The sequence below is a fragment of the Naegleria gruberi genome (assembly GCF_000004985.1).
Source record: "Naegleria gruberi genomic scaffold NAEGRscaffold_6, whole genome shotgun sequence".
NCBI classification, from domain to species: Eukaryota; Heterolobosea; class Eutetramitea; order Acrasida; family Naegleriidae; genus Naegleria; species Naegleria gruberi.
In genome coordinates, this window is record NW_003163321.1 from 344,606 (window position 1) to 364,773 (window position 20,168).

Sequence of the window (20,168 nt, forward strand, 5' to 3'; positions counted from 1 at the left end):
ATATTTATTCCATAATCTTTCCGATTCAAAGTTTATTGAAACTGTTTACCGATTATTAATTAACGAGTTTGCATACAATCCAAGTTTGAGCATTATTTACTTCTTATCTAGCGGATTTTCAGAGAGAAAGGTCTTGTTCCTTTGTGATGTAATTCATTACTGTAAAAAAAAGCATAATGAATTGGTAAAGACTAAAAAGAAGAGCCTCTTTGAAAGAGGAAAGGAAAAGGAAAAAGATCATCCAAAGAAGACTGAGGAATCAAAATCTCAACAGCCAGAAGTACAAAAGAATATTCCTGATATTGTTAGAGAACCAAAGCATGTTGTTTTGGTCAGAAAAGAACCTGAATATCAACTAGATGTCGATGACTCGAACGTCGATACTACAGTATCTTCTGCTCTCAATGAGAGTGACATATTTATACGTGCTTTGAATGATCTTTCGCATAGAATGATGGATAGTATTCAAAAGCTTGACGATAAGGTTGACAAGAATTTATCCAGTCTTAGAGACAGAGTATTTTTAGTGGAGAGAAGAGTTCAAGCTCTGGAAGAAAGTGCAAAACAGAAAGCTCAAAAGGAAGAAGCACTACAACTAAATCCAACATCTCGAATTTCTCGATCGCCTGAAAGGATACCAAACACAAACCACATACCTCAACAATTTTTTACACCTGCAGTGAATCATGGCAGTCCGCCAATGCCAAAAAGGCAAATCAGCGACACTGAAGATTTTATCAACCAACTAGCTCAAAAACATAAAATAAAATTGTAATTTATTGTAAAAACTTTTCAAGTTGAGATTCTTGTGATTTTTCAGCATCTTCTGCTCTTAACACCTCAATTGAACCCTTACTATCACCAACCAACACAATTGGAACATCTTCAGCGAATATTGTGCAATTCAGCTTTCCAGGTTTTGTCTTGGAATATTTTGGTCTAACTGTTGAATAGCTCAAATCCCAAAGCTCCAAATCTCCAACAATGGATGAAGTAGCAAACATTGTCGAGCAATACTTACTCCAAGCAACATCTGTCACAGAGTAAGAACGTTGATCACTCTTCTCAGAGTATGACTCGATAGTAAATATTGGTGTTAATGATTCTTGATTCCATATCTTCACTGTCCAGTCAGCACTACAAGAAATAAACATGTCAGGAACGACAGGATTCCATCTCACAGAGTAAACAGGACCTGTGTGATCAATGTATGTTTCAAGAGGGTGTTCATTATATGAGCTAGAGCACTTGAAGATAGCACCATCTTCTGTACCAACAAGATAAATCAAATTGTCAGAAGGTGAGAAATCAATACTCATACCACCCGATTCTCTTGAAATCATGGCATCTCCTCCCATATCTGTTGCTCTTCCTATTCTCTTCAATCTCATTATTTCTGATGATTCCAAACCTTTCTTAATTGTCCATGAATTTACTCTACCATCTACACCAACCGAGTGCAATTTCTCGCCAACATCCTTTCCTCGATTTACCCATTTTAGATCCCAAACTGTACCTGTATGACTCTTAATAGTTTCCATTACTGGCGTATTTTCCTTTCTTCTGATATCGTAAATTGATACAGTACCATCACTTAAACCAGCTGCCAAAATACTAGGATTAGTGGCAGAGAAATTTACACTGTTAACACCAGCTCCATCTACCTTAAGAATACGTTCTGGGTAGGCTGGATTCTTAACATTCCAACAGAGAATGACACCATTAGATTGATGTAAATCAGTAACATCTCCAGATCCATAAGCTGCTGCCAGTATGTCATTATTCTGCTTATTCCATGTGAGGTTGTTGACATTGTAGTTTTTAACCACATCACAATTATATTCCCAAAGAGTTGTGAGAACTCCTGATGGTTTAGTGTTGACAACATCTTCTTCAGTATCACTTTCAGCCTTATCTTTTTCTTCATCCTCCCTTTCCTTTTCTTTTTCGTCCTCTCCTTTAGCAACTTCTTCCTCTTCGAAAGTGTCACTTCTTGGAGTTTCTTGAGAGTCGTTTGGCGATTTTGAGGCAACCTCCTCTTGAACTTCTTTAGTTTCAGATTGTTCTTCAGGAAGTGGTAATAAAGGCACATCTCTATCATCTGCATTAATGTATCGTTTTTGTCTGTTATGGAATATATTTTGTACAACTGCTCTTGTTATTACAAGTTCTTGGTAGGATGAAACAGATGTCTTTTCGCTGCCAACTCTTCCACTCTTAACACTGATATCATCAGCTCCATCATCCTCCAAATCTCCTTCTTCCTCGTCTTCCTCATCTTGCTTGTTTGATAGTGAGGTCATTATTTCCCTTTCTTCCCTTTCTCGTTCTTCTCTTTCTCGAATATCTTTATAATCATCAAATATTTGATAAGCTGAAACTTGAACTTCAACTTCTTCGTATTCTGTCTTCGAAGTGTTTGTTCTCTTGTTTTTGTAAAACTTTTCCATTGTTTGTACATGTTTATCCATATAATTATCTCTATTATTTTCCTTATTTTTCAGCAATTCCTTATAGACCTTGTTTTTTTCTCTAATTTCTTCAATCTTAGGATCGTCAACCTTTACACTCTCATCAAATTTATCAAACAGGAAAAATGTTTCAGTTTCTGTTAAGGATATAGTAAAATCCACTTCTTGTAACATTTCCAATTGTTTTTCAGTTAATTTTTCCTCGTTGGAACGATCCAAACTTATTGAAGGAACGTCACTCTTTTTAATAAAACTATCCACTGCTCCAATATTATCCAAATCTTGAGCTAAACTCAAATCTACAGATCCAGCAGTGCTGAAAGTGTCATCATTACCCACAGGACCACTGAACACAAATGACTCCTCATCGTCACTCACAACAGATGGACTTGATGAGCCAGCTTGACTAGCCTCTCCTTGAGGAATATCTCTTCCGAAACTGTATGAAGAAGCTCTATCAAAATCAGAAATTGATTCACTCTAAAACAATATTAAATACAATTCCATCTTATTAAAAACCTACTGCTGATGAAGGAGAAATATTTCCCGATTGATATGATCCTGCCATATCTGCTGATGTATTTTGAGAGAATAATGGTGCAGGATTTTTGATTTGTTTTGTTACTGGGTCAACAGCATCAAATGAATCCTTAGTTTTTCCTAGCATTGTTTGAAATCTCTTCTTCATTCCTTGAAGAGTAATTGATGATCCAACATTCTTTTTTCCAAATCCTTTTTTCGAATCGGATTTTCTTGATTTTGATGTTCTCGATGTTGACGACCCTGTATTGAGTTGAGTGGACATTCTACGAGATTCCCTGTTTGTAGAACTGCCTGCTCTAGAGGACGTTGGTGGATCTTGGAATGGGTTTCTATTCATTTTTTTTTGTAGATAAAATTGGCGGTAAATTTTGAACCAACAATAATGACAAAATTGTGTTTTTAATTTAGAAAGCAGCAAGACCAGTAATGCTTCTACCTAAAATCAAAGCATGGATATCATGAGTTCCTTCGTAAGTATTTACAGATTCAAGATTGGCAGAATGTCTAATAATATGATATTCATCAGCAATACCATTACCACCCAACATATCTCTACAAACTCTGGCAATTTCAAGAGCTTTACCAGCATTATTTCTCTTCAACATTGAAATCATTTCAGGAGCCCATTCACCCTTATCCTTAAGTCTACCCAATTGAACACATGAAACAAGTCCTAAAGAAATTTCAGTAAGCATGTCAGCCATCTTCTTTTGTGGCAATTGATTTTGAGCAAGTGGTCTACCAAATTGCTTTCTATCAATTTGATATTGACGAGCAGTGTGGAAACAGTATTCAGCTGCACCCAAAGCTCCCCAAGCAATACCATATCTAGCACTATTTAAACAAGAGAATGGACCACCAAGACCAGAAGCATGAGGCAACAAATTTTCAACTGGAACATGGACATCATCCATACCAATTGAACCTGTAATTGAAGCTCTGAGAGACATCTTTCCTTCAATCTTTGGTGCAGTGAGACCCTTCATTCCCTTTTCAAGAATGAAACCTTTAATTTTACCTTCGTGTGCTTCACTTCTAGCCCAAACAACGAAAATATCAGCAATTGGTGAGTTAGTAATCCACATCTTTGAACCATTCAAAATATAATATTTTCCACATTGTGATAACTTGGCTTTTGTTTCCATACTACTTGGATCCGATCCGTGATTTGGTTCAGTTAATCCAAAACAACCAATTAATTCACCAGTAGCAAGTTTTGGCAAATACTTTTGCTTTTGTGCTTCATTACCCCATTGGTTAATAGGATGCATAACAAGGGAGCTTTGAACAGACATTGCAGAACGATAACCACTATCAACTCTTTCAACTTCACGAGCAACAAGTCCATAAGCAACATTTGAAGCACCAGCACAACCATGTCCATGAATATTGATACCTAACATACCCATTTCACCCATTTCTCTCATAATTTCAGGGTCAAAATGTTCCTTTCTATTGGCTTCCAAAACTCTTGGCATGAGTTTTGCTTGACAGTAACCATGGACTTGATCACGAATTTCCTTTTCTTCTTCGGTGAGCAAACTTTCAACATTAAGTGGGTCTTTCCAGTTGAAGCTAACCATAACTTCCTTGTGTTGGGTTGCGTTTGTTGAAAAACATCTGGAGTTATTGCTGATGAGTGATGCAAGACCGGACTTGTTGGAATTTTTGGTGATGACTTTTCTAGCTGATGAAAGCATCTTGGTGGTGATTTGAAATTTTTTAATTGTTGTAATTTTAATTTCAATTCGATAGACCACCTCAAGCACAACATTATCCTGCATGAAGCTTCAACGGATATTGAGTGAAGCTCATTTTTGATTGAGGTGATTCTATTCAACCCCAAAGAGGTAGTTAGTTTTGGAACAACCCCAGCCGCTCATTCAGGTTTACATTAAGAATAAACTTTTAAATTGCTGCACTAGTTCCTTACTTGATGACATATCATTTGCCTTGTCCATTAGTATGAATAATTTGACACGATTAATATCTCAAGGAACATTTCTGAATTTCTAACAAGTGCAAATGGATATTTGAAATTGAGAGAAGTTTCAAATCTAAATTGTAATACTGAGTGCAGAGGAACAACGCTTCATCTTTTAATATATTTCCTTATTATCTTTTTTGTAATAAAAAATTAAATTTAAATTGAGAATATTAAATATTTTAGTTTTTTTACATGCTATTTGGAGTTAGCTAGCTTACAATGTACAGTTTGAATTGAAATGATGATGACGTTGTTGTTGTTGTATTCAAACCTCCAATCCAAAAAAAGTTTGATTAATTTAAACTCGGTGGAAATTAACATTAATACCAAAAGCCTTTTCAGCTGATGCGTGAGCATCGTCTGATGGCAAGCTTTCTGACATTGTTGGATCGCACAAGAAATCCTCAAATTCAATATTTTCATCGTCTCCCATTAATACACTCAAGCCAACTTTGTTTGATTGAAGTGATGGCAATCTTAAAGAAGCACCGAATATCTTTTTTTGCATCTCCATATGCATAGGCATATGACTTCCGAAGTTTCTAGCCATAATAAAGTATTGTCTCTTCAATTCATCTTTTTCATACTAAAATATACAATCATCACAAGATCAAATAATTATTCTACCTACCTTCCTGAGCACTGATTCAACAGGATGAGAAATTGGTGTGGCAACTCTTTGGGTACCAGTGGAAACATTAACGGATGGAGGATCTAATGGGATTTGGTTCATTTTTTATGATTTGATTAAATGACGCAAGTTATTTTTAGCATCCATTTTACGTAAATACAATTTTTCAGAGGTGTAGAATCGAACACTTGACCTTTGCAAACAAGAATTTAAATTAAAATATTTATTATTAAATCATTGTTAGTAGTGACCTGATGGTAAAACATTGAACTCTTGGGTGTTCACAGTTAAAAAAAAAAGTTAAATGAAGGAGTATAACTGTGATGAATCAGAGTCTAGAATTCCAAAACTCATCAGATACTTTATTAATCCTTATAATATTATTATAAGGGTGGGCTCATTTGTTGAGCGAATTGTTTATTAACTCTAAATAAGGTTGTTTACAGTTCAGTAAAGTATCTCCATTTTCTAGGTCAGTGACTTTTTAAGCCTCTAGACGGTTCAAATACATTGGCTGTATCTTCAATAATGACTCTAGACATTGTATCCAACACACAATTTTCACACAAAGCCAATCCAATCATTGGTAATACTTTGCATGAGGGAAGTGTAAGGGTTTCATTTTCTGTAGAATACATGTTGTAATCTTTGTTTCACACAGAGGTTGTTGTGTTGAAAAATGGACTTGAACGCACTGCATTCATTATTTGCGCTCTCCTTTGAAAACAATTTGGCTAATTTGAATTTTTGAAAAATTTATTGCATAAAAAAATGAAAAACGTCGCTAGAATTATTTCCAGCAAAAAGTTAGCAAAGTCATCATCTAGAGCCCTTGCTTTAGCTAGTACCCAGGAATGCAAGAATAGTTTGATCAGATCAACAACAGGGTTTGCTACTCCACAACAACAACAATTTTCTACATTTATTAATCCTTCTGTTTTCAAGACTACTAATTATGTTAGAGCTCCAGAAACCAACGATCAACCAAAAGAACATTACTTTAACAAAATCTTGATTGCCAACAGAGGTGAAATTGCCGTCCGTATCATTAAAACTTGTAGAAAGCTTGGAATTAAGACCGTAGCCGTTTACAGTGATGCTGATGCTAACAACAAACATGTTAGAATGGCTGATGAAGCTGTATATATTGGTGGTTCTTCTCCTGCTGATTCATATTTGAGAGCCAACAGAATTATTGCTGCAATGAAGCAAACCGGAGCTGAAGCTGTGCATCCAGGTTTTGGTTTCTTATCTGAAAATGCCTCTTTTGCTAAAGCTATTGAAGATGCTGGACTCGTTTTTATTGGTCCACCATCATCTGCAATTTCTGCTATGGGAGACAAGATTGAAAGTAAGATTATTGCTGAAAGAGCTAAAGTTAACATTATTCCTGGCCATCAAGGTGAAGTTTTCAGTGCTGATGAATGTATCAAAATTGCTGCTGAAAAGATTGGTTATCCAGTCATGATTAAAGCTTCCGCTGGTGGTGGTGGTAAGGGTATGAGAATTGCCTATAATGAACAAGAATTGAGAGAAGGTTTCAGATTGAGTCAAGATGAAGCTATTAGAAACTTTGGTAGTGATAAGATGTTGATCGAAAGATTCGTTGAAAATCCAAGACACATTGAAATTCAAATTATTTGTGACCAACATGGAAATTATCTTTATTTGCCAGAAAGAGAATGTTCCATTCAAAGAAGAAATCAAAAGGTCATTGAAGAAGCTCCATCTTCAGTAATTGATGAAGCAACTAGAAAGGCTATGGGTGAACAAGCTGTTGCTTTGGCTAAGGAAGTTGGTTATTTCTCAGCTGGTACTGTTGAAATGTTGATTGACTCAAATAAGAACTTCTACTTCTTGGAAATGAATACTCGTTTGCAAGTTGAACACCCTATTACTGAATTCATTACTGGTATTGATTTGGTTGAACAAATGATTCGTGTTGCTGCCAAGAAGCCATTGTTGCTCAAGCAAAAGGATATTAAGATTACTGGTCACGCTACTGAATCCAGAGTTTATGCTGAAGATCCAATGAATAACTTCTCACCATCTGTTGGTACTCTTCACACATACATTGAACCAAGAGATGACGAAGGAAGAATCAGAGTTGACTCTGGTATTTTGGAAGGTTCTGAAATTTCAGTTTTCTACGATCCAATGATCAGTAAGACTATTGCTTACGGAAAGGACAGAATGGAATCTATTAACAGAATGGTTGAAGCTCTCGATACCTATGTCATTCAAGGTGTTCGTCATAACATTTCTTTGCTTCGTGATATTTTGGTTACTGAAGATTACAGGAAGGGTAACATTACTACTAAATTCATTCAAAAGCACTACCCAGAAGGATTCAAGGGTATTAAGCTTTCATCTGATGCTAAATCATCACTCATTGCTTCAGTCGGTTTGATGGAATATATTGCTAATAGAAGAGATTTCCAAATTACTGGTCAATTGCCAAGAGCTCAACCACCTAAGACTACTAAACTCTTCGTTAACATTGATAAGGAAGCCTATCCAGTTTCAATTACCCAAGAAAAGGGCAAGTATATTGTTGAATTTAAGGATCACCTCTATGTCGCCAAGACTAGCTGGGTTGTTGGTACACCAATCTTCCGTGCTGTTCTCAATGATAATCAATCAGTCATTGTTCAAGTTGGTGAAAGAAAAGGTACTACTCAATTTGTCAGTTTCATGGGTACTGAATTCAAGTTTGATATCAGAACTCCAAAGGAACAAGAATTACACAAGCACATGCCAGTTATTATTCCACCAGATCGTTCTAAGATGTTGATTGCTCCTATGCCAGGTGCTATTGTTTCAGTTGCTGTTCAACCAGGTCAAAAGGTTTTGGCTCACCAAGAATTGGTCGTCATTGAAGCCATGAAGATGCAAAACGTCCTTAAGTCTTCTACTGAAGGTATCATTAAGGAAATCAAGGTTAAGGCCGGTGATATTGTTGGTAATGAAGCTGTCTTGATCACTTTCGAATAAATTGTAAAAAATCTCTTTGTAATATTTACTACAGTTAAAATGTGATGTATCAGGATAATGTTTTGGATATTAAACTACAATACTGCTTCGTCCAATTACGTGATATCAAATTATTGTTTTTATTAAAATGGGTGATGAAAATCATAAAAAATAGACCTATGGCTGATGAATCAACCAAAAAAAACCAACCATCAACACTTGTCCCATCAAGTAAACTCAATGGGTGATGTTTTTGCCCAACAATTTAAAATTCAGTGCACTATGATGTTCAAAGGCTTATTTTACGAGTATCTCCATCAACACATTACCCACTCATCATGAATGGCAACGGCTGCTGCTGTGGTGTTGCATCAAAGTCTGATTGAGGTTGTTATTATCACGCTGCAACAATTAAGAAGAATAACAATTAGAAAAAAAGAAACAAATGTTTAGAATTTCTCCTTCGACTGGAACACCTCCAAGACCAGTTATGAATAATCAATTATCATCACAACAACAACACTATTCTAATACTAACAATACTACTCCTAATAATACAACTAATCAAAAGCAACAACTAATGCAACAAGATAATCAATTATCATCTCCTACCACTACTCAATATCCATCACCTCCAACTCTTTCAATGTTTACCAATTCAACTACTTCAAGTAGTAGTGACAATGCCAGTACTAACGACAGTTATATGAGTGATGATAGTTCGAATTTGAGGAGAAGAAGAGACTTTGATGCACTCTCCTCAATGGAAAATACCACACCACAAGGAACAATGGAAGAAGAGAATCAAACAGTTTCATTTTCCAATATTTCTGCAGCACAACCAACTAGAAACAAGAAGAGAAAAAAGAATTCCTCACCAAACTTTGAAGAGATTTCATCCCCAAGTTCTCCTAAAGGACGTGATACAAATAATATTGAGCTTGATGACTCTTTCGAACAAAAGTTTTCTAAAGCAATTTCCAATTTTGGTGACGATAGTCCTGTACTCAATAATGATTCATGTTTTACCAATAGATATACAGGACCTAAATTTGAATCTACCAATAAGACAATAGCAAGATATGGTGACGATAATAGAACATTCATTGTTGGTCTTCTTGGTTATGAATTCAATGAGAGTGAAATTGAAGTAACACCAAGTAATGATTCGACAGGTCTATTGCAACGTTTGGGAAGAATGTTTAGTAATATATTCTCATCAACCAGTCTCAATCAAACACTTCCATTCAATAATGCTAATGCTGTCACGACCAGTAATTCAACTCTGAGACATCATACACTTCAAGAAGATCACACTGTTATCCATTCGAATCCTGCTGTAGAATGTGAGTTGATTTCTCATTGGAGAGAAGTTCCACTCTTGAGAAATGTTAAAATCAAACAAATTTCATGTGGTGGTTATCACGTTTTACTTTTAACTGAAGATAATGTTGTATACACATCTGGGTGGAATAAGTATGGTCAATTAGGTACAAGTAAGAGTGGGTCAAGTAGCAAGATTGTAAAGATTGTAGAGAATGAACAAACTGATTATTGTGAAGTTCAATCCTTCCATAGAATTGAATTCCCTGAAAAGATTATTTCACTGAATGCCAGTGGTAGACACAGTTTGTTTTTGAGTGAGAGTGGAAGAGTTTATGGAACTGGTTGTAATTTGCATGGAAGAATGGGATCTGAATTCATTGAACCAGAAGAATTGGGATTGAAGCAATCCCAAGACTTACAACAAGTTACTGGAAATCAAATACTAGAACCAAATATTAATTGTGGTGTTTTCTCTCCAATTCTTTTGGGAGGAATTTTGAAACAAAAGAGAGCTTACTATGTTGGTAAAGCATTTTGGCACTCTATCATTGCAACCTGTGATGGAGGAGTTTATGTAATGGGACAAAGTGATGAAGGCAAGCTGGGAATTGGCTCTGTAAAGGCTAATCCAATTGACCAAGATACACATTGTTATGAACCAACAGAGATTATAGAATTGAGAGGAAGAGAAATCATTGAAGCTGAAGGTGGAGCATGGCACACAATTTTCCTTACAAAGGCCAAGTCAAATGAGCTCAATAATGATTTATGGGTGTGTGGAAGTAACTATTGGGGTCAACTAGCTCTTCCACCAATTGGAAATAAGCCCGTAACAAGCTTTTTGGTTCCAGTAATTCATCCATTCTTTAGTGGAAAAAGAGATCCATCTAAGAATGCAGTTCAAATCAGTGCTGGGTCAAACTTTAACGCAGTTTTGACTGAAGATGGTTCTATTTATTGCTTTGGTTGTGGAAGTAGTGGTAAAACTGGATTGGGTCATGCCAGAACTGTTAGAACTCCAATTAAGGTCAAATCAATTCCAAAGGATGTTATCAAAATTTCAACAGGATCAAATCATTTATCTGTAATTACAAAGAGTGGAGAATTGTATAGTGTTGGATGGAACTTTTACGGACAATGTGGTTATGATTCAGACATTTCCAATATTTCGAGAGTCGAAGATACTAAAACTGAACTGTCTCCTTCTTGTGATGATATGGTAGAGAGCTACATTATGCCAAGAATTAGAAGACTCACTGGAGTGGAGGTGAACTCTGTTGGCAGTGGTGCCTATTTTACAATAATTACAACAAGTTCGACAAGTAATCCAATCATTAGAAAGCAAAAAGAAGCAAAATTCAAGGGAATACAAGTACGAAGAGGCTTTAATGATATTTCAGTTAGATGTACAAAATAAAACTAAATAATAATCAAATCAGATAATTGTTTGTGTTGGGTTGTATGGAGTAACTTTTCAAAGAAATCAAGAATACTACAGCTTAGACCAGTTCTTTTCACATAAATATTTTGACTACTGTTGCATGAATAGACTTGCAAGGAGTACTGTTTTAGAGAATCGAATAAAATAGGTTTTGGTATTTCATTAACAATTACTACTCTTCCAATTAATGAGTGTGAGTGTTGGTACATGATTTGGAAATAATAGAGTTGATTCTTAGATTGAAGAATTATGGCATCAGAGGTTATATAAACCTGTCTAATGGCAATATTATGTTTGTTGAAGTAATCTAGTTCATAAAAACCAATTGCTTCTTGTTTAGGTAGCTTTCTACTTCCAATATTTTGAATTGTTGAAAATACCCTTCCCTTATTAGTAATTGCAACAGTGAAATATTGACCACAATTCACTTCCTTAATCTTATCAATATTATAATCAAATTCATTCAATGTTACTTTCATCACATCTATAATACAAATATATTCCTTCTTTTTTCCAGTTTGTTGATAAGTATTATCTCCACACACATACAAATATCCATTCAATGTTAAGAATACAGAATGATAAAGTCCACATTTGATATCTACCACTTGATCCTTACTTGATTTTGGTAATATCTTAATTTCTGTCAATACATTCGAATAGTTATTGAGAACACTCCATTGATTAGATTCAGAACTTCCAAATCCGAGAACCTTCCTCTTTCCAGTGCTCCTTTCTCTCACCAGAATGAGAACATGTCCACATCCTGCTGCAATTTTCTCAGCATGAAACAAACTCTTATCAATATCCAAAACTGATCCAATCAGAGCTCCATTCTTGTTCTTTACCTTTTTAGTTGCCAATGATTTACAATCTGAAAAAACTCTACCATCATGAGTTAAATAGACACTTTCATCCTCAAAACATGCAATTGAAACAATAGTATTGAATGATTTTCCGTCGACCATTTCATATCCTTTCTGAATAAATTCCTCCAAATCATTCAATCTTTTAAAATGTGGCATTCGATCAGACTTTGAATATTTCCACATAAATAACATGAATGGAATTTCAGTAGCAGAATTCATATTGGCACTACTATTAGAACCATTGAATGGTTGACCATTCTTGTCCACCATTACCACTAAAATTCGTGAACTGCCAGCAATCATTGAAACGTTACATGGCATTGATTGACCTTTTTTCACAATACTCAACTCAACTCTATCCAATACATGATATAATTCTTTACCATCATATCTATTTGTTGAAAGTATTTCCTCCGATGGCACACTTGCAAATTTCGTTGGGGTGAAAATTAATTGTTCCATTTGATCGAAATTCTTTGCAAGCTTTTTTCTATTAGAATTTGGTGCATTTTTACTGAAAATGTAATTAGTAAAGAGGGAACTGTCGTGTTGTTGCTGTAGTTGGTCTTGAATCATTTTTTTTTTGTAATTTACATAAATTTCGAAATTGAACTCATTTTGATATTCAATGCTTTGAATATGAATAATTTTCATGAATTTACAATTTTATTCAATTGTACAATTATATTTACAATTAAAAAGTAATATTACAATGCAGCAGAATATAAATTAATAATTGGTGGTCTAGTCAACTCAAATCTTCCAAGAATATTTTCAAATCCATATGTAATACTCCATTGAAATTTACCAGATAATTGTTGATTCTTCTTTTCAATAGCAAATGAAATAGCTCTCTTACATTCCCTATGAATTTCAAAATTATTCCTTCTTCTAATAAAAATCAACCATGTGAAAAAAACCACAGGTGGAATCCACAACACATACATGTAGAATAAAATTAATCCCTGACCAGCAGCTGATGCATTGAATGTAGCTCCCAATCTAATCACCAAGAATAGTCCAAATAAGAGGAAAATTACAATGGAAATCAACATGGCACAACTGGCATAAAATATTTCAACATCTCCTTCTTTGAGTTGTGTATGAAATTTGTTTAAAATTGTGGAAATTTGTTCGGTGAAGGAGTGATAATCTTCTTGGGACATTTGGTTGTTTAATTCTTCAGGGTAGGAAGAGGTAAATTGTTTAAAGGAATAATCATATGGAATGGAAATGATGCAATTGGAAATATTCGAAACTAGATTGGAAGTGTTGGTAATTTCAATCACGTGTTCTACTTCATCATCGTGGTATGATGATGGTTGTTGTTGTTGGTCGGTTGTGGATTCTTCCGTGTAGAGCATTTTTTTATGAGGATTTTTTATGGAGTTTCGAATAAAATCAAACGTGTGAAATTCGAAAGAGGAATGAATTACATGCTCTATTGTGAACATGTTAAAATACATTAATTTATTGAAAAACAATTAGAAAATGAATGAAATAATCAAACTAATCAAAATAGCCAACATTCCAACGTTATTCGAAACAACTTGATATGAAACTCCAGCACTTGTAGAATTAAATGCAGTAAAAGTAGCAAATCCATATGAATCTCCAAACAATGAAACAGAACATCCCTTACAACTATTACCATTCAAACTCATCCAATTTCTATATTGAATAGCATCTCCAATAATAGCATGAACTGATTGATCCAAAACTCCTTGATAAGATGAAGCAGCACTTGAGAATTGAACATAGGTAGCTTTTGGAAGATAGGTTTTAACGTAGGTTGAGTAAACAGTTCCTTCATAGGCACCAACAATCATATCAGGTGAATTGAATTGATTAATGTCTGTAATGGAAATACTTTGATTTCTGAGTGATCTTAAGAAACCCTATTAATTTGATGAAATTGAAACGTATTGGAATTTTGATATGTGAATATTTGTGAAAAAAGTTATTGGAATTATAGTCATGAAATTTGTGTTAATAATGAATTGGTTTTTTTGGTGGAATGAACTTACATTGGATCCAGTACCATAATTACATTGGAAGTGAGCAACTGTAGTTCTTTCAGGAAGAGGTGTAGCCTACAAGTTTCGAATATAAATTTTCACACAATTTCCAATAGAAACTTACATTACTTGTAATAATATCACATTCTCCATCATCAACCAACTTTCTCAATGTATTAAAATACCCCAAACTACTTGTATTATACTGAGTAAAAGAGGCAGCATAATTTGTTGAATATTTTGCATTAATTTTCTTAATGATATATTGACCAACTGTTCTCTTGATGGTCAACCATGGATCTTGAGTACCTAATTCAAAGCATAATCTGATATTGCTTCTAGATGCGAAAGGATTGGTGGATGGCCAAACTGGTTTAGAGGTAGAACACTATATGATTCGAATAATTATATGAGAAATGATAATTAGAAAGTAGTAAACATACAATAGGAACTGGGAAAAGCATCAAGTTGGAATATGTTTGTTGGAAATCATTATCAGAAACAACTTCTTGCACTGCAGCATCAAAAGCTGCTGTCATTTGGCTGGTGATGACTTGTGCCTTCACGCCAACTGTCAAACACACAATAAACAATAACAGGATAACAATTTGTTTCATTTTCTCTAGTAGAAGTAATAGGTGGATGATGTTTTGTTAATTTTTTCTTGTTGATTTTGGTACGAAATGCAAAATGCTTTTTAACTCGCACACTTACGCATTTATCCAAATTTAGAAGGCGATTCTTTGTTGAGTGAATGCTAAATATTTTCAATAATATCTAAATTCGATAAGAATACACTAATGAGAAAAAGTGAATTGTGTCTCTTCTCCAAAATGCACCTTTTTATCTCTTTTATCTCTGATGCCAAATGTCAATAAGATAGCAAACACATCTATAAAGAATATGGCAAGATTTTGATGGCAAGACGAATCAGAAGAGAGAAAGCTCTACAAATTCCATTCCTCCAGTAATAGTTGTGAAATATGGATGGTTGATTTCCGTGAAGTATGTCAGATGCCAATTTCAAAGTTGTTTCGGGGGAAGTATTGAAAAGGGTATGAGAAATGTGTCCTGTTAGCATTTAAATATTTGGAAAGTAAATTGTGAACGAAGGATTCGTCAATTGCATGCTTTGTATTACACACTGTCAATTGTTTCTAATATTTCTTGAAACTATACTGTAAACTAAATCATATATGAAGAAATTCCATACTTCTTACTCTTCTTGTGTTTTCTAACTGGCTAAATGTCGTGGCTATAATCCCATCTTGTTATCCAAATGAAAGCTAACACGAAATGGATAAATGAAAAAATGTAAAATGGGTTATACAATGCTAATAAACATTTTTAGTATCCACTTCTGCTAAAAGAAATTATCAAACTGCAATAGATCTTATGGCACGTTGTTGCAAACTTATGAGAATGCAGTACTGATTCTCACCAAGAACCCCTTAAAATTGTCCAGGAACATTAATCATCCGATGCTTTGGTCTGGACTACTCAGTGATCCCTCACTGAGGTTCACCTTAATAACAATAGAGCACTCAGTTGTAAACACACAGTGTAATACTTGTTCAACAAGTGAAAATTTCCTTTTGAATTTGGCCGACATTTATCAATATAATTACTCAGAAGCACTTGCCACTGAACCTACTGTTAGAGTTGTTGGAAGTGGTGATCCTGTAGTATTAGACAATTCTTGAATGTCACTAATGGAAATACAATCAATGGTATTTATTGGACTTCAAGTCCATCAAATCCAGGTCAATAATAACCACTTCCATAAACCTTCTCCACAATGATGAGATTTTCCTTTTCATTTAAGGTTACACGCATCTCATAGAAACTATATGGTGCACCAGCATTGAAAAAGATTGGAAACATTTGCTTATCATAATCTTCCCACGAGGATGAAGTTGATGATTGGCTTGTGTAATGTCCATCCAAGTTTGAAAAATAGCAAAATGGTGTAATTTGCTGAGATAAATATTGTTCCAATTTGTCAGTTGATGTTTCCTCCTCTTCTTCTTCTGAATCATCATCTGATGTTATAATATAAGGTGATACTCCATAAACAATCTTACTGTACTTGACATTACAATTCAATCTCTTTTTGAAGAATAACAAATCCAAACATGAAAACCATTCATCTCCTTCACTAATCAAAATAATAAAACAAAATAATGAGAATGGTATTAAAATTTTGGCCTCTTTCACAATATCTGAATTATCATCCCAGAAACATTGATGTAAAATAACTTGATCTGTCACAGGATTAGGTCTGTATTCATCCGAAATTAAACTTGTCATAATCACAACCAATTTCATCAAGTTTTCTCTCCTCCGTATCTCAAAAAACTCTCCAACCAATGTATTCTTCAAGAGAGGAAAAGAAAATGTAAATACTTGTTCCAAACTCAGAGAATCTCCTTGAACAATTGTAACATCTTCATTCCTCTCCTCCACTGATATAAATTTAGGAATGATCGAAAAGAGGTACTCTAAATAATCATAATGATCAGATAAACCTTCATCGGAATTTTGTAATTCAATTTCAATTTCAGGAAACATTGGATTCACAAAATCTTCCCATCTAAAATGTGTATTCAACAGGGCAGTCCACAATCCTAAATTTCCAAAGGCAGCCTCTCTCCAATACTTGCAAACGAGCATTTTACTATTCACCAAATCCTCCAATGGCAAGAATGAAAAAATCACCGACAATTCATCACGACAAGGAAACATTTTTTTAAACTTCAGAATTGCACCAAAGTTTTTTCAAAAGGAACCTAGTAGGAGGAGGAATTGAGAAAATAAAGAGATAATGAAGTGTCAATGCCAATCAAGAGTTGGATTTATGTGAAGAGATAATTGAGTATTTCAATAAAAAAATGTTGCCATTTGAAAATCAGTATTGTTTGAAAGTGGAAATTAATTCATTGGACGATATTATTGGAAAGAATATGACATTGGACGAGGTGATGGAGGAAAATAAGGAATGGTTTATTAGAAACTCAATTTTGGTCTTTTTTACTGACTTTCTTCCAATTATTACAACACCATTTGCTAAAATTAATCAAATTATTGAAAATCTCAAAGTACTCAAATCTGATATTCATAAAAAGGAAAGCTGTATAGAATTTCTTGAACATTGTCAAGTGGTGTGGGGTCACGATAAGTTGGGAAATATATTTAGAAAAACTGCATTGGATGAATTGGTTTCAACTGTTATGGCATTGTTTCCAGATTATTTGGATCCAGTACTGCTATCACATATGACATCCATATGAATCAATGAATGAAATATATATTTGTTTCTTTGAATTAACTATTGAAAACTAATTAATTTTGTGTTTTTGTGTTTTTTTATTTAAAAAAAATAGCACAATGATTATTGATAGGACCATTATTTCATTCGGATTGATCACGTGTTGTATCTCGTGGTTGGTGTGGTCATGTTTATTATTTAGAACAAGTATTGGAAGATTATTGATTGATTTGGAGAGTGATCCAACGTTAATTTTGATAATGATTATTGGAGGAATAATTCCGTCCATTGTTGGACTTTCATTCGTTGAATCTTCTTTAAAAACCTACTTGAAGGAAACATTTTCAATTAGCAAATTACTTAATTTACCTAGTATTTGTTGGATTAGTTTGTCAATTCCTGTTGTAGTTAATTTATTATTGTTCCTTGCCATGCATAGTATTTTCCCATTAAAAGTACATTTGTTGGATATTGTAAAAGAAAGAATATTTCCTGGTTTAGTTATGGGTGTATGTGCTTCATTGGGAGAGGAGTTTGGATGGAGAGGTTGTGTTTTATTTAATCTCATCAAGACAAACAAACCAAAGGAAAAATCAGAGATTATCAAAATTGGAATAATTGTTGGAATTATGTGGTCAATTTGGCATTCGTTTGGAAATTATATTGCATTGGGTCATTATCAATCAGTTGCCCTCATTATTTTCATGAACGCATTCATTAATTTGACTAATTATTCAATAATCTTGTCAATGCTCTATGTGAAAAGTGGAGGATGCATGCTTTTAGAAATAATCTTTCATTCTATGATATCATTTAGTAGTTTTACATTCAATCACAATAACACAAGTGAAAGAGAACAATTAGTGGAATCCTTCCTTGGATGCCTCTTCAGTTTTATTGGAATGTTATTCATTGTAAAATTGATACAATTGCCTTCACCATTAAGGTAAAATTATCGCCTCGTCGTTGTGCACAATAAGAACGACTCAATTATTTCCAATTTTCCTGAAAAACCCACTCCCGATTAGTTTTTAATCCAACTAATGTATCCTGTTAGTTTTAGGCACTACATCATGTCCTCATCATCGAGAACAATTTTGCTGATGATAACTTCATGAAGTATGAAAAGGTTCAAATTTGCAACAGGAAAAATAAGACAAAATTTTCATCACAGAACTAAAATAATTGACTTTAAATTGTTTTCTGAATGTATTATGATATTATTATCAACATTCTTCATCTACTCTCCCTAATATTTAAAGTCAATATATTTATTGTTTTTACGCTTAATGAGCCTTATTGGGTGGGAGGTGCTTGCAAGTAAAAATTAGTCTTGATAAAACAAAATTTGTGTCTTCAAAAAAAAATTAGCAAGCCCTTGAAAAGTGTTGCTTCTTCTGCTTCACAACAGCTTTCACAGTATAAGAAGTAGTACTACAACTGACTCTCTGCGATTTGTTTTTGTTGCAGTATCGAAAAGGCAATTATATAAAATTGCTTAATCTTGTAGAGTTTTTTTCCGACTCGGTCTATTCTTCTGATCAATACAATCCACTTGTTCGGATTACAACAACAACATTTACTAGTATTAATAGCAGTTAAAAATGACTTCTGGAGCCCTTTGTGGATTTTATGATACAAATAATGGCTTAATAAGTAATTTTGTTAATAGATGGAGTTGGTATGCAAACAATGGTGCTTTTACATCTCCAAGATATCCTCCTAAAAATTTTGGTTTATTACTTCCTGTGGTGAGCGTTTTAAGTTTAATCTTTCACTCTCTGATTTATTATTACGGGGCAGATTGGTTTTCAAAGAAATATAGTACTACATTTAAGAAGAAGATTTTTGGTGATGAGAAGGCAAGAAGAGAATGGAATAGCAGAATTGTTTCAAATGTTCATGCAATTATTTCTTCTCTATTTTCATTGTATTGTATCGTATTTGTTTTTCTTCCAGCCCCTTACGAAAGAATTTTGTCAATTTCCAATAATTCATGTATTTGCTTGATTGGCTATGGTATTGGCTACTTTTTATATGACTTGTTCATTGTGACTAGAAATTATCCTCAACTGGGAGGTATGGAAACACTTCTTCACCATTCTATTTCAATACTTGCATTGCTAGGAAGTTCCATCTGGGAAAATGGTATTGTGTTGGTGGTTGTCATGATGTTTACTGAAATTTCTACACCTTTTGTGAATCAAAGATATTTCTTTTCTAAATGCAATATGAAAGATTCCAAAATATATACTTATAATGGTATCATGATGTGGTTGACATTTGGTATTGTTAGAATTTATTTCTGCTATTACATTCCACATTTTGTGTGGGAAGACTCTGAAACATTTTGTTCATTCCCAATTGGTTGGATTATTCTTATTTCTTTAATGATGACCTTAATGAGTAGTTTAAATATTTTCTGGTTCTATAAGATTACTGTGGGTATCGTGCAAGTTGTTTTTGCCAAGCAACCAACTTCAGCTCCATCCACATCCTCAACTCCAAGTGCTCCTGATAGTATCAATGTTAAGGATGATAAGAAAAGTGATGAAGATGACGCCGACAAAAAGGAATTGGACGAAAAAGTTGCCACAACTTCACCTTTAGTAAGAAGATAATCATAAAATGTATAATATTG

The 20,168-nt window shown here is 34.1% G+C and overlaps 10 protein-coding genes across 10 annotated transcripts; 4 read left to right on the forward strand and 6 right to left on the reverse strand.

Annotated features, from left to right (window-relative positions):
- Window positions 1-776: 776 nt before the first annotated feature.
- Window positions 777-3,276, reverse strand: NAEGRDRAFT_63304 (uncharacterized protein; the record flags this gene model as incomplete). The annotated part of the gene is made up of 2 exons (XM_002681442.1): window positions 777-2,951; window positions 2,995-3,276. 2 exons carry the CDS (start codon window positions 3,274-3,276, stop codon window positions 777-779), a joined length of 2,457 nt encoding a protein of 818 aa, XP_002681488.1.
- A 120-nt stretch (window positions 3,277-3,396) lies between these two features.
- Window positions 3,397-4,721, reverse strand: NAEGRDRAFT_82969 (glutaryl-coenzyme A dehydrogenase). Its single transcript, XM_002681443.1, has one exon. It carries the CDS (start codon window positions 4,712-4,714, stop codon window positions 3,419-3,421), a length of 1,296 nt encoding a protein of 431 aa, XP_002681489.1. The 5' UTR covers window positions 4,715-4,721; the 3' UTR covers window positions 3,397-3,418.
- Window positions 4,722-5,162: 441 nt separating this feature from the next.
- NAEGRDRAFT_35375 (proteasome maturation factor UMP1) lies at window positions 5,163-5,736 on the reverse strand. Its single transcript, XM_002681444.1, has 2 exons — window positions 5,633-5,736; window positions 5,163-5,587 (listed from the first exon to the last, which is right to left on the reverse strand). Exons 1-2 carry the CDS (start codon window positions 5,732-5,734, stop codon window positions 5,300-5,302), a joined length of 390 nt encoding a protein of 129 aa, XP_002681490.1. The 5' UTR covers window positions 5,735-5,736; the 3' UTR covers window positions 5,163-5,299.
- A 667-nt stretch (window positions 5,737-6,403) lies between these two features.
- Window positions 6,404-8,650, forward strand: NAEGRDRAFT_78395 (uncharacterized protein; the record flags this gene model as incomplete). The annotated part of the gene is made up of 1 exon (XM_002681309.1): window positions 6,404-8,650. One exon carries the CDS (start codon window positions 6,404-6,406, stop codon window positions 8,624-8,626), a length of 2,223 nt encoding a protein of 740 aa, XP_002681355.1. The 3' UTR covers window positions 8,627-8,650.
- Window positions 8,651-9,041: 391 nt separating this feature from the next.
- NAEGRDRAFT_78396 (RCC1 domain-containing protein) lies at window positions 9,042-11,375 on the forward strand. The gene has a single exon (XM_002681310.1). It carries the CDS (start codon window positions 9,051-9,053, stop codon window positions 11,346-11,348), a length of 2,298 nt encoding a protein of 765 aa, XP_002681356.1. The 5' UTR covers window positions 9,042-9,050; the 3' UTR covers window positions 11,349-11,375.
- A 1,573-nt stretch (window positions 11,376-12,948) lies between these two features.
- NAEGRDRAFT_63309 (uncharacterized protein) lies at window positions 12,949-13,605 on the reverse strand (the record flags this gene model as incomplete). Its single annotated transcript, XM_002681445.1, has 1 exon — window positions 12,949-13,605. The coding sequence occupies one exon, from the start codon at window positions 13,603-13,605 to the stop codon at window positions 12,949-12,951; it is 657 nt and encodes a 218-aa protein (XP_002681491.1).
- A 120-nt stretch (window positions 13,606-13,725) lies between these two features.
- NAEGRDRAFT_63310 (uncharacterized protein) lies at window positions 13,726-14,798 on the reverse strand (the record flags this gene model as incomplete). Its single annotated transcript, XM_002681446.1, has 4 exons — window positions 13,726-14,139; window positions 14,269-14,334; window positions 14,384-14,647; window positions 14,703-14,798. 4 exons carry the CDS (start codon window positions 14,796-14,798, stop codon window positions 13,726-13,728), a joined length of 840 nt encoding a protein of 279 aa, XP_002681492.1.
- A 1,225-nt stretch (window positions 14,799-16,023) lies between these two features.
- On the reverse strand, window positions 16,024-17,004 carry NAEGRDRAFT_46368 (uncharacterized protein; the record flags this gene model as incomplete). The annotated part of the gene is made up of 1 exon (XM_002681447.1): window positions 16,024-17,004. The coding sequence occupies one exon, from the start codon at window positions 17,002-17,004 to the stop codon at window positions 16,024-16,026; it is 981 nt and encodes a 326-aa protein (XP_002681493.1).
- A 146-nt stretch (window positions 17,005-17,150) lies between these two features.
- Window positions 17,151-17,549, forward strand: NAEGRDRAFT_63312 (uncharacterized protein; the record flags this gene model as incomplete). The annotated part of the gene is made up of 1 exon (XM_002681311.1): window positions 17,151-17,549. One exon carries the CDS (start codon window positions 17,151-17,153, stop codon window positions 17,547-17,549), a length of 399 nt encoding a protein of 132 aa, XP_002681357.1.
- A 1,582-nt stretch (window positions 17,550-19,131) lies between these two features.
- Window positions 19,132-20,148, forward strand: NAEGRDRAFT_63313 (uncharacterized protein; the record flags this gene model as incomplete). Its single annotated transcript, XM_002681312.1, has 1 exon — window positions 19,132-20,148. One exon carries the CDS (start codon window positions 19,132-19,134, stop codon window positions 20,146-20,148), a length of 1,017 nt encoding a protein of 338 aa, XP_002681358.1.
- Between the last annotated feature and the right edge of the window lie 20 nt (window positions 20,149-20,168).

Excerpts from the sequence above, each read along its gene's own strand:
- NAEGRDRAFT_82969 (XM_002681443.1), bottom strand. The coding sequence starts at position 4,714 with ATGCTTTCATCAGCTAGAAAAGTCATCACCAAAAATTCCAACAAGTCC.
- NAEGRDRAFT_35375 (XM_002681444.1), bottom strand. The coding sequence starts at position 5,734 with ATGAACCAAATCCCATTAGATCCTCCATCCGTTAATGTTTCCACTGGT. Across the intron at positions 5,588-5,632 it reads TTGAATCAGTGCTCAGGAAG|TATGAAAAAGATGAATTGAA; the intron begins GTAGGTAGAATA and ends TGTATATTTTAG.
- NAEGRDRAFT_78396 (XM_002681310.1), top strand. The coding sequence starts at position 9,051 with ATGTTTAGAATTTCTCCTTCGACTGGAACACCTCCAAGACCAGTTATG.